Source organism: Paramormyrops kingsleyae, chromosome 7, assembly GCF_048594095.1.
Source record: "Paramormyrops kingsleyae isolate MSU_618 chromosome 7, PKINGS_0.4, whole genome shotgun sequence".
Taxonomy (NCBI): Eukaryota; Metazoa; Chordata; class Actinopteri; order Osteoglossiformes; family Mormyridae; genus Paramormyrops; species Paramormyrops kingsleyae.
In genome coordinates, this window is record NC_132803.1 from 9,980,049 (window position 1) to 9,992,640 (window position 12,592).

Below are 12,592 nucleotides of genomic sequence, written 5' to 3' on the forward strand. Positions count from 1 at the left end.
CACGTAATATCAGATGCAATATGTATAATATCGCTATTAAAATGTAACGAACAAAAATAAACTGGAACGCTACATGCTCTAAATGAATTTCCATTATTATTACGATTTATTTTGATACGACGTTTCTGTTACACTGTGGATGTTGAGTCTTTATTTTTCTGATGACTGAGCGACAAGCGGAGAGCAGAGCCGCTCTTCAAGGCTACAACACCGTCCTACATTCCACGTGGGAGTGTGAATAGCTTGCTAATTGTGACAAGAAAGAACTGCCTATATTGTATCATCCTGGTTGAGGTCTAGAGCAACATCATCGCTCAGTCCTTGATTCCAGCTTGTTTTCCGTCAGGCCTAAATAATGTCAAACACCTAAAGCATATCGCTGGAGGCCAATATTACCGATTCACCTCATATTACTGCTGATGAGAAGGTTTTAAATGTAAGAATGCGTTTATGGTCATTTTAAAAACACTACAAAATATTGATTCCAAAAGTTTTTTTTATGATAAAAGTAAAAGAACATGCATATATCAACATTAGTCTCTCCTTGACAAAACAATAGAAAAATATACAAATTGACCGAAGATGTGGAAAAAAAACCAAAGTTGATTTATGTTTTTCATTTTCATTCAGGTAAAATCAAGCACATTTTTGAGACAGCAGTTGAAACTTCTATCAAATACATATGGCACCTTTACCAAACTTTATAGGAAAACACAGAAATAGACCACAGTTAGTTTCATTACAATAACTCATTGATTCTGTTTTGCTACAACTACTAACAAAGATAAAGGGAATCAGTTGTGCATTTTAAATGCATGTATACAACAAAATGACTTCATATTCTTTATAAGAATGAAAATAAATCAATTATCACATTTGGAGTTATGAATTTACATACTTTTTTATCCAGCATAAATTGATGCACCTGGACCATCCTGTTTGTGGAAGAAATTAGTGTTTGTTTTAAAGAACCAGGTAAGTCTGCAGGACAACAAGCTCAGTACCCAGCAGTTGATGGTAACATTAAGCGCCTGATGGGCAAGGTTGCAGTTATGGTCAATCAGTTTGCAGATCCAGGTCAGACTGGTTCTTCACATGCAGCACAGTGGCCAGATACATCCACACCTCTACAATGAGGCATGTGATTCAACCAATCTTCACCTCATCGGTGAGGCATGCTATTGACCCCCCCCCCCCCACACACACACACACACACACACAAACACACACACACACCCAATAGTAAGGCACATGGCTGATTTTGCTGCAGGTCAGTCCCACATGAAAAGTGAAAGCAGTGGGGGCTGAAGACCTGGACATACCAATAACAGGGTTACCACCACACAGTTCATAGGATACGGATTTAAATTGGCTCTGTGTATTAATTAAGAACGACATAGTAGTGTTATGGACTAATACATTCATAGACATAATGCAAAGAATACTAAGTGAAAAATCTACAGTGAATCTACTGCAGTTGTAGATCTTCACAGAATCTATTCAACCAACATTATAACATCGCAATTCCTAAAATGCTCTACTTACAAAAAAAAGTTTAATATCCCATCGTTGATTTAGACTGTGATGACGTCACAGTGAAAGCCTTACTGCAGACTCAGACGATCTTGACCCAGCTGGATAGCAGTATGGTCATGAAACAACAGTGGCTTCTGAGTGCATAATATTGAACGAAACAAATGTACAAAACGCTTAAATTACTCAGAAGAACACAGTGCATTGCTACTTGACGTAAACACATTTTTTAAAACCCTTTCCCGGGAAGGCGCTTCAGATCGCTTCTGCATTGTGTAGTTCGTACATTCTTCCAGGAGGTGGCGGTCTTTTCCAGTTTCAAAAATGGTTCTTTCGCAAGAATTGCCGGTATCGTGGGGGGTGGGGGGTGTGGCGAGATTGCTGAAAAACGATACCAGTGCCATTCTCCCTTTTAAACTCAGAAAACGGGCGTTTTGAAACATTAATAGTGCAGAAAAACTCAGTTATTGTGCAATGGTTTTGTAAAAAGCATGTTCATGTGCAAGAATGTTTTTCGGGCATTTTGTACCGGTCAGATCCTCTCCTGTTAATGATGAGATACACATCTGCTCGGCAGAAAACAGTTTCTTCTGCCGGTTTTTACTCCAGAGTATTTGAGTTTGTAACTGGATAGCCAGTGCATCAAGAAAAACACAAAAAATAATCGCGAGGGAGAAGATCCTTCTGTGGATTTCTGACTTTTGGGATATAAGCAGCATTTTAAAAATTAATTCCTCCACCTCCCATTCCCCCTGCTGCACTGCTAAATCACTGATATCAGTAACCAGTCATAAAAATGTAACATTCATATTTTCTTGGCAATCCAAGGAGTCATTTGGGATGAGGCTAGGGGGTCTGCACCCTGGCTTCTGGGATATTTTTCCAATCAAATACCTTTGAGGCATACACAAAGATTAAAAGGGAATTGTGGGTATATGCACCATTTCGTTATTGCTGTCAACAGTAACGATTCTATAAAAGTATGCAGAGGTCATAGGAAATCATTTTAAGGCACTTCTTTAAAATATTAAATGATAATACAAGATAAAGATGCCAGTATAAAACCCGGTGTCTTCACCATCCTGCAGAATGAATACTAAATGTTTTCTGAGCACCGGGAAATCAGAAAAAAAAGTCAGTCTGTGCCTGCTTACTGCAGTCAGACAGACACCCATTCTCTGCTCCTGTGAATGAGATACTTTTTTCCCTCTCAGTTGGGGGAATCAGTATGTCACTGTCAAACACACCGATACTGATGACTGTAGCTAGCCAGTAGCTAGCAAGCATTTACATTACCAATCAAGATTACACAAGCTGCTCTTTCCCCCAGACATGGAGATTATTTCTGCTTCTCATGACATTTAACAGAGTTTAACTGAAGTGTCTAAATCTGTACGCCCATGTTCTGCAAAATGTTTGCCAGTGGACTTGCTGGGAATGTCATGGCATGTGGCGAATCAGATGAGAACGGTCACAAATACCGTGGAAAAAACGTGGACGGCTGACAGGAAGTGAGGTGCAGTCAGAAAGACTGTAAAGCGCATTGGAGATTGTTTGTTCACATGACCACACGGGTGTCTGTGATTGGTTTGTTTGACCGGTGCTACTGGTTCTGGTTCCACATATCCAGATGGAGATGATCTCTTTTGGGTGTGAATGTGACATTCCTTCGAGGTCTCATCTCTTTCCAGTCAGTGTCATTGTAATACCATGTTCTAGAACGTTCCTTTCCTACTTGCGCTTTACCCCTCAGAGTAGATACAGGACAGCTGGCTGGTGGAACGGTCCATGGCACTGATCTGCAGGAAGCTGGTGTCCTCTGCCATGGCCGGCCCCTGGTCCTCCAGAAATTCCTGGGGCGCCCCGTGGAAGTCATTCACTGTGGACGTGGAAACACACACACACACATACAGATATACATAAAGACACACACACAGATGCACAGACACACACATAGAAACACAGACACCCACACACACACATGCACAGACACACACAGACAGACAGACAGACACACACACACAGTTGATGGGTCTCATATTCGGTGCACCTTCTCTAGGTGTGACATTCCTCGGTTCATTAGCCAGTTACCTGTGATTCCAGACAGAACCTTCTGGAACATGTCGAGACTATACTGAGTCACCTCTCCGGGAGCTAGACCATCCTGGAAGCCAGCATCTGGGGCCATGTGACAGGAAGTGGCTGGGTTGGCCGGACCAGCGGCGCTGTTGTACAGCGGTGGACACGTGCTGTGGATCTGTCCGTAGAAGCCTGGTGGAACGCCATAGATACAGAAATGCTATTTGCACACGTCATCGTACAAGTATGACCGCTTGTCTATTACAGAACTAGGGAGCCTGAAGCTCTTTCAGAAAGTACGGGGCACCCGGGACGGGACAGCAGTCATGTGTCCATCATGCTTTTCATCATCCATGGGCATTTATCCAGCACTGTCCCCAAAAGCCCCAACGAGGCGCAAGACACCCTGGATGGGATGCCAGTCACGAGTGTTGGATCCAATAGCATTTAAGTCCCCTAACAATGTCCCTTTTTACAAACTTTATTCCTCCAGCATATTCATTTTTATGGATTTTCTCCAGCCTTCTCCCAAAACTGACTTGCATCCCAGATATTGACATTTCTCCAAATGTTATTTCTGCCGATAAATGAGTACATTTCTATTTGTGCAACATGTCCACCATTACTTAAAGACAAGGGAATCGAACGACGGGGCGATTTATCTGTAAAAGCCGATCTGATCTGTCTTCAATGCTGACATCACAGCTGGTAAGTCACATGACGTACCACTGGAGCTTGCTTAAATGGGTCCTGGTCTCTGGAAGACCACCAGGATGGCTGCAGCTGTTAATCATGGGCTGCCCGATAAGGAGGATCTGCTGTATCATGCTTGGTAATACTCGCTGTACAGCCATTCCTGGAAAATCCAGCTCTTAGAAGGAAATGAGATGGCATTTATTTATATGAGCTGAATCAGGTCCGTGACCCTTAGGAAATGCAACACTGCTCTGGTGATGCGTTTAATTACTCCTCAACCTCTGCCCCCCCTCCCCCCCCCCCACACCTGTAATCTGATGGTGGGTGGAGATGGGATGGATTCTGCAAGCAGTCCCCAACTTTGTCTCCCAGTTTTAAAAAATCATTGAAGAATCAGATGAACATAAACGTGAGGATGGGGAGATGGGAAGGGAGGGGCGGAGCAGCACTGACCTTGTAGCAGGAGGGCGTCGGCCACGGCTGTGTTGCCTGATTGGCTGAGGGGAGAGCAGGTCTCCTGGCACGGGGCCTCTGCCTTCCGTGGACGGGGGGTGGGCGGAGCCGGCAGCCTCTCCTGCCCAGGGCTGAGGTGGAATGGCGAAAGGGCACCATAACTGTGGCACAGTAACAACATAGTGGGTGAAATTTAAAAACACATATGGCTACATAAAGCCTAGCGCTGGTGGCTGTGTGGGAGGAATCACCTGGGAGGTGCCGCCATGTTGGATATGGCCCCCTTAAGCCCCCTGAGTCACTCTGCGCCCCTCCATCACGGCTAACACCCAGAACAACCCCCCCCCTGGCCCGAGATTCCTGGGAACCGCAGGAATTTTTCACTTTATTTTTTATTATTATTTTATTTTTTTCCCCAGAGACTTATGGGATTTATGGAAACAATGTCTGTGGCAGTGTGTGTGTTGCTGGGAGAGCACTTATGGAGCAGGAGCTTAAGGAGGAAGGAAGACCTGCAGAGAGGAGAGAAGAAAGCAGCTGCGGGGATTTAACAATCGATTTAACATCCCGAAAGCCATTACGGCAAAATCCCCTTTGCCAAGCTTTAACGCTATTTTCCAGATTTTATGAATTGCTTATTGAATTCCTGGGCAACTCCTGCTGGTGGCTAATAGCACAGGCTGATGCAGGCCCAGAGAAGGGGCTGATTTTGGGATCCGCGAGCCCCCTACCCCCCCCCCCCCCCGGCTTACCGCTGCTGAGGTAACAATCAAGGGCTGACGAGAGGCAGCGAGTGAGGGTGGGGCTCTCTGACCGCGCTGAGCCGACCGGCTCCTCTCACCGGCAGCTGATGGCAGCTCAAAGCCCCCCCATAACCGCTAGATGCCCCTCTATTCCCAACCCCCCCCCCGCCCCCCACTCACCGGAATCCTCCCGTCTTTCAGCACGGATTGGGAGAGATGAAAAAGAACCCCAGAGGTAATCTGGTTATGTGCCCCGTGGGCTGGGGGCCTTGTCGCCCACGTCAGGCTGCACAGGGAGCCAGCAGACGCGAGATCCGATGCAAACGTACAAGCCCCTCCCCCAAGTGTCATTGTCACATGGCAGCATATAACCCAGTTGTATGGTGTAGGGGGGAGATGGTGAGTATCACAGCTGAGAGAGGCCAGATCAGTCTCTGTGTGGATTCCTAGGTGGGGCAGCCAGGGTTGTAGTACTTTAGGGCACAGCAAGTTGGATTCTGAGACAAACCCCCCCCCCCCCTCCCCCCACCCCCAATAACCCACAAACTGCTAACTATTTCTGATAGTTACTTCTCCGGCATAATGCACACTCTCTTTCCCTTATTCTTCTCCTAATCACGCCGTTTTGAACACCATAAGTCTTTTCTTATGTGTGTGTGTGTGTATGTTTTTCTCTCTCTCCCCTTTCATGTTGTGTGAATGGAAACCTTGAGTGGAGTTTCAATCAGCAGCCCAGCGGGAACGGGGGGGGGGGGGGGGGGGGAGCGGAGCCCGGGGGGGGGCTCCTCTGGGACTCACCGCCGCGCTTTCATTACCCAGCATTCAAAGCAAACAGGAACATTCTACTCTAAGTCGCTTACTTTTCTATAAAAGATCCTCTCGGATGGATTCCTGAGGGATTGCCAGCCACGGTTAAACATAGTAAAAGTTGTCCACTTCCATACTCCACCGCGGCATCAGCGAACCCTCTCAGTACTTTCCCTATTCAGTGGTTGCTAAGCTCTCACATTGTTTAACCCATCGTAGCAACAAGTGACAACAAAACGCACGATTTGATTATAGCCTTTATAAGCAAGTTAAGCAACACAATGAGTAGAGCGCTTCCATCGTGCAGAAATATGGCACTTGATGGGACAAACTATATCGAGTTTCACAATCACCTCTGCTCCATTTGCCGTTTTTTCTACAGAGAATGGAGACCTGCCTTCGAGCCACTTAGTCGGTTGCTGGATGGGAATCGGAATATTTTAGCGGCTCACATTTTAATAGAGAATCCTGCACGTGTCTGTTGTGTGTCAGATGAGCAAGCTAGAGGCGCTGTACCTGTGACTGTCCTGCAGGGGGCACAGGTGTGCTGGACCTGGACCTGCACAGAGGTGACCTGATGCTGCTCCCGGCGACTGGGACATCAGACCTGAGGTTAAGAGGGGGGAATGGATGGGGACCGAAACTGAGAGCTGGACAGACAGAGCTGTTTGACCACAGGGCTGCATTCTGAAATCCCTGGAAGAGAATCAGCGGTTGTACCCTTGAGACAAAAACTCCAAGGGGATGTGTATGACCAGCACGATCACCTGCTATCAAGATGCTTCAGTAAAATTAAGGTTCTGGACTAGGAACTAAACAGGCAGCTCTGCAAAGAATCCTTTAGATTAAAGCCCTATGAATAATCAATGTACATATAAATATACAGAGACATGGCACTTTTCCACACCCATAAGAAGGCGTGAGGGATATTCTGTAGGGGAATTTTACGGTGTCTGTTTACCTTTGTACAGGTCGTGGGTGGGTGCGGGTGACGGGCCACCTACAGACTCCCCCACCTCATGTGGTGGCAGGGGGGGCTGCAGGGGCTGGATGGTCAGGCAGTCCGTCAGCCCGTCCTGCTCGCGGTCGGCACTGGACCGCAGCTGTGGGAACAGAGCGCATGGCCAAGTCGGCACCGCGGCAGAGGAGACGCGGAGGCTGAGGGCCGCTTTCCGGGCCCTCGGGGGAACACGGAAGCCAGCAGCGGAATTGGAACATTTTCTCTTTTCCCGTCCAAAATCTCCGGCACACTGCTATTGGATCCAACACGAAATTTCATTCTGATTAACTCATTAACTCATTTCAATTTAATTCCTTTTCATTCTTATTTACTATCTGTCTGAAAAGATACACAAAACTTTAGTTTAACCAAATATACTGTTTGGGGACTTGACAGAGTTCTTCATTTTATTTTTTCCATAATTGGATTAGGTGACAAATGATGAAAATTATTTTTAAAAAACACAGATATAAAAAAAATTCATTTAAATTCTTACTGAAAAAGTAAATCTACTATCAGGTAAATCTACTTCAGTACTACATTAATGTTTTAGAAGCTGTGGATAACAATAGTTATTTGATTATTTAAAATAATTACATATATGTTCTAAAACACCCATTAACCCCGCCACGTTTTGGTTCATGAACTTTTTGGTTCATTTCCGTCCTTCACCACCAGGTTTCGCTCTATATTTTTGTCGTCACCCCTTTTGACGGCCCCCTTCACTTTTCGTGTGATCACCATTTCTCCCGAAGAGGACGCCCCCTAACAATCGTATTACCCAGTGCTGGGTCCCAGTGTCACATGGTCACACTCACTCTGTCTGTGGGAGGCTCTCTGACAGGCTGTTTCCCAGCTCCTCTGCCAAACGGCCTGACTGGTAAGAAAATTAAGCTGAAGGTTTCCAAGGCCCAGACTAAAAATAAAATCAGTAAGTAATAAAGCAGATAAGACTTTAATATTTTAGTAGTCACTCCACAATCCTTAGAAACTTTGTGAACTGGTTTGTTTTATGTTTTACCCCCCTCAGCCAATCAGGTGACAGGGCTGTGGCCAACGCCCTCCTCTTACAAGGTCAATGCTGCTCTGCCCCTCCCCCACATCCCCTCATCCCAGCCCAAGCCAGGTGACCATGTTAACAGTTAACACTACCTCTGACATCTGTACTGTGACAGCGGGCCGGAGCTCAGCAGCTGGAGTCGTGATTTTGTTGCTGGATCAGCGGGACACAGAGCCTACCGGAAAAATGCTCATCTAGTGTTGACGCTGAGCTTCAGGAAGGCATTCCTTCCCAGCTCCCAAAATCATATATCTACATTTGCAATACGAGGAATTACGTGATTTGAAATCCAGGGTGGGCAGAACCTTCATGTGCTGTCAGTCACAGATATAACTGGTTCTTGTTGAACCGGGCAGTGATTGGCAGGCCACTGTAATCCCACCCACTGCATCTGAAAGCCTGATTCTCCACAGCTGTGGTTTATATAAAGGCACTTCATTGAAATCTGTCGTTTCAATGGACATGTCATGTTATTTCCCTAACACTGTCTAGTCCTCACTTTTCACAGCCACAGAGTGACTCATGTGACTTGTTTTTCTGCCCATATGCGGAGTCCGTAATGCCTTTACTATGCTGAGGCTGGTATCCCTGCAGGCTGTGGGCTTGGTCCCCGAAAACGATACATAAGCAATTAGAGTGACCCAACTGCCTCGTAACACATTCTGAGCTAGTGGACTTGAGGTTCGGGTCTTGAACCCCTCACTGTGTCTCCTACTTGGACCCCTGGCTGCATCTGATGCTGCTCTGCATGGTTGGAATTAGGACTGGCAGTAAAACAATGCCTGTGCTGTGATTGGCCAACATTAACCCCCCCACACCTGGTCCCTGTGGGCTCAGTTCCACACAAACTCACCCAGCAAAACGCTCTCCATGCTTGGTGATACTCACTGTGTCAATATGATCCCCCCCCCACCCCATGTCCACACTGACAAGCCCCTTAGCTGTGGCTTATCGGAACAGCTGTTTCCTCACACATTGAATTTTCGGCAGAGTTTCCATCGCTCGCGTGAGTCAGCGTACGACCTTAACCTCGGATGCCAGCAGTGCATTCGGCAAAAGAAATCATTTCATAAACAAAAAATAATAATAAAACACTCTAACCGGAGGAGTAAAGATATATTTTTCCCAGGGCACATATTTAGGAATGGAAAACACAAAAAAACCAAGCAGCCTTAACAACAGGGCTGAGCAAATTAAAGAGAGTGATGCGCAGCCCCCCCTGGAGGACATCGCAGGAAAGGCAGGTGAAAGGCCTGGCTCTGAGACGAGGAGGAAGAGCTTCACCACACTCACCTTCTTCCGGGCCTGCTGGTCTTTTGAGGAGTGTGCCTTCACGTGTTTGCGCAGTGAGCTCGGGTCCGTGTAGCGCTTTGAGCAGCCTGGGATCTGGCAGGCGTACGGCTTCTGAAAAGAGACACACCACATCAACTCCATGCGTGTTCGCCAAATATGCATCACACGGATGGGCCGATACTGAGGCCATGGGGGTATGTTATATGAGTGTCGATGTGTATGTCATACTCACGGTGTCCAGGTGGGTGCGCTGGTGTTTAGCGCGGTCGCTGGAGTTGCTGAAAGCCTTATGGCAGCCAGGGTGTTGGCAGAGGTACGGCTTCTCCCCCGTGTGGCTGCGCAGGTGGATCTTCAGGTTCTCCAGACGAGAGAAGGCCTTCAAACAGCCATCAAACTGGAAGAGGAAGAGGAAAAGTACAGAGGAAGAGGGAAAGAGACGGTAAGGCCTTCAAACAGCCATCAAACTGGAAGAGGAAGAGGAAAAGTACAGAGGAAGAGGGAAAGAGACGGCAAGGCCTTCAAACAGCCATCAAAAGGGGCGAGGAAGAGGAAGAGCACAGCACTAGAGAGGTTATGAAGAGAGTTGAGGACACCCAAAGCACAGCATGCATTGTGACCAAGGAAATGGACTTTTGGGTACTGAGAACTAGACCCAGGAGAGGTCCAGTTAGAGTGTCTCTTACTGTAGAACAGAGCAAAGAACCTAAATTAATTTAGTGCAACATCCAGCCAGCTGTATGCATGTTCGAAACATGTACGATTCTTTAGGTAAAATCATTAGATGAGTATCGATCTCTTTAATAACCTCTTATAGGGTCAGTTCTGAGTCACACACCTTGAGCACGTCCCATGGTGCACAAGTCAGTGGATACCCTAGACAGGATGCCAGTCCATCGCTTAACAAACATTACTTGAGCATTTAATAATCCTTATCTGAAGGTGTGGTACCTTCTGATTGGAAGCATGCCAACATAACGCCCATTTTCAAAAAGGGGGATAGAAGTAATTTGTCAAACTATAGGCCAATCAGTCTAACTTGTATAACTGGTAAAGTTATGGAGGCTATAATCAAAGAGAAAATGGTAGATTACCTGGACTCAAATAACATTTTGAGGGATAGCCAGCATGGATTTAGGAGAGGTAGATCCTGTTTAACAAATCTGTTGGAGTTTTTTGAGGAAGCTACTCAGGAACTTGATGATAAGGCCTATGATGTCATCTACTTAGATTTCCAAAAGGCTTTTGATGTTGTCCCCCACAAGAGGCTCTTACTTAAACTCAAAGCGACAGGTATTTTAGGAACTGTAGCGACCTGGATTGATAACTGGTTAACAGATAGGAAGCAGTGAGTAGTTATAAAGGCACAATGTCACAGTGGGCCTGCGTTCATAGTGGGGTACCGCAGGGTTCAATTTTAGGACCACTATTGTTCCTAATTTACATAAATGATATAGATACCAATATATACAGTAAACTGGTGAAATTTGCAGATGACACCAAGGTGGGTGGTGTAGCAGATACTGAACTAGCGGCTCAGCAGCTACAGCGGGATCTTGATTTAATTAGTGACTGGGCCGATACCTGGCAGGTGAAATTTAACATAGACAAATGTCAGGTACTCCATGTAGGGAGCAGAAATATAAAGTACAGGTATTTTATGGGACCTACTGAAATAAAGGTAGCTGATTATGAGAAAGACCTTGGTGTGTATGTTGATGCTTCCATGTCTCATTCTCGCCAGTGCGGGGAAGCAATAAAAAAGGCCAATAGGATGTTGGGGTATATCTCCAGGTGTGTGGAGTTTAAGTCAAGGGAGGTAATGCTAAGATTATACAATTCCTTGGTGAGACCTCACCTAGAAAATTGTGTGCAGGTTTGGTCACCATATCTTAAAAAGGACATTGCGGCCTTAGAAAAGGTGCAGCGTAGGGCCACAAGAATGATTCCTGGTCTTAGAGGAATGTCATACGAGGAAAGGTTAGTTGAGCTAAATCTGTTCAGCCTCAAGCAAAGGAGACTGAGGGGGGACATGATCCAGGTCTATAAGATTCTAACAGGCTTGGATGGTGTTCAACCGAATAGTTACTTCAGCATTAGTTCAAATACAAGAACTCGTGGCCATAGGTGGAAATTAGCGGGAGAACATTTCAAGCTGGATTTAAGGAAGCACTTCTTTACACAGCGTGTAGTCAGAGTATGGAATAGTCTTCCTGATTACGTAGTGCATGCTGAATCCTTGGGTTCCTTTAAATCAGAGCTAGATAAGATTTTAACAACTCTGAGCTATTAGTGAAGTTCTCCCCAAGCGAGCTCGACGGGCCGAATGGCCTCCTCTCGTTTGTATAGTTCTTATGTTCTTAAAAAAAAAGCATCACTCACACTTATTTGGGGCTCAGACACATGGTTCAGTGAGACCTCTTCTGGAATGAAAACCTCCAGATCCTTTCCTCATGAAGAATAAGACCGAGACTTGCCATCTGGCAGGCGGGGGAGGGAGCTAAATGGCCAGATCCTACTGATCCAGAGTCAGCCAGCCTTCTCTTGGCCATTTCACACACACACATACACCACATGTTCCAAGGCACTTCTCCCTATTATCGGTAAATTCATTATTGTTATTAGTGTTGCCCCAATTTCTCACCTAAAGATATCTGACGGCAGATTTAATCTTATTATTATTTCATTAGAACGCCTCAGGTTGCTTCTTCTTGCTCGCATGTATAGCAGCAAACCGAGCTGCAACTTCTCTGCCAACCCTGGACTCTGTCACTAGCCTCCCTCGTCCTAATCCGGTTCTCCACTGTGCTCTTGGCCTCTGGGTAGTGGCTGTTAGCGTTTGGCCGCCGCGCAGGAACATCGCGTAAAACTGCAGGCTTTTACATTTTATGTCGACTGCGCGCATTTCTCGCATTCCACTGCCGTTACACC

At 46.1% G+C, this 12,592-nt stretch overlaps 1 protein-coding gene across 3 annotated transcripts in view; it reads right to left on the reverse strand.

The window, feature by feature from the left end:
* Positions 1–478: 478 nt before the first annotated feature.
* The window catches only part of glis3 (GLIS family zinc finger 3), a 31,357-nt gene continuing 19,243 nt past the window's right edge, over positions 479–12,592 (reverse strand). Inside the window, exons 5-11 of one of the 3 annotated variants that reach the window (XM_072714236.1) lie at positions 9,897–10,058; positions 9,665–9,775; positions 7,273–7,414; positions 6,828–6,918; positions 4,762–4,892; positions 3,625–3,804; positions 479–3,412 (exon numbers count right to left, since the gene is read on the reverse strand). In XM_072714236.1, coding sequence (XP_072570337.1) covers positions 3,276–3,412; positions 3,625–3,804; positions 4,762–4,892; positions 6,828–6,918; positions 7,273–7,414; positions 9,665–9,775; positions 9,897–10,058 — 954 coding nt within the window. In that variant the 3' untranslated portion in view covers positions 479–3,275. Of the gene's footprint in view, positions 3,805–4,761; positions 4,923–6,827; positions 6,919–7,272; positions 7,415–9,664; positions 9,776–9,896; positions 10,059–12,592 lie in introns of all 3 variants that reach the window. The other 2 variants (XM_023808466.2, XM_072714237.1) reach the window with 2 other exon arrangements.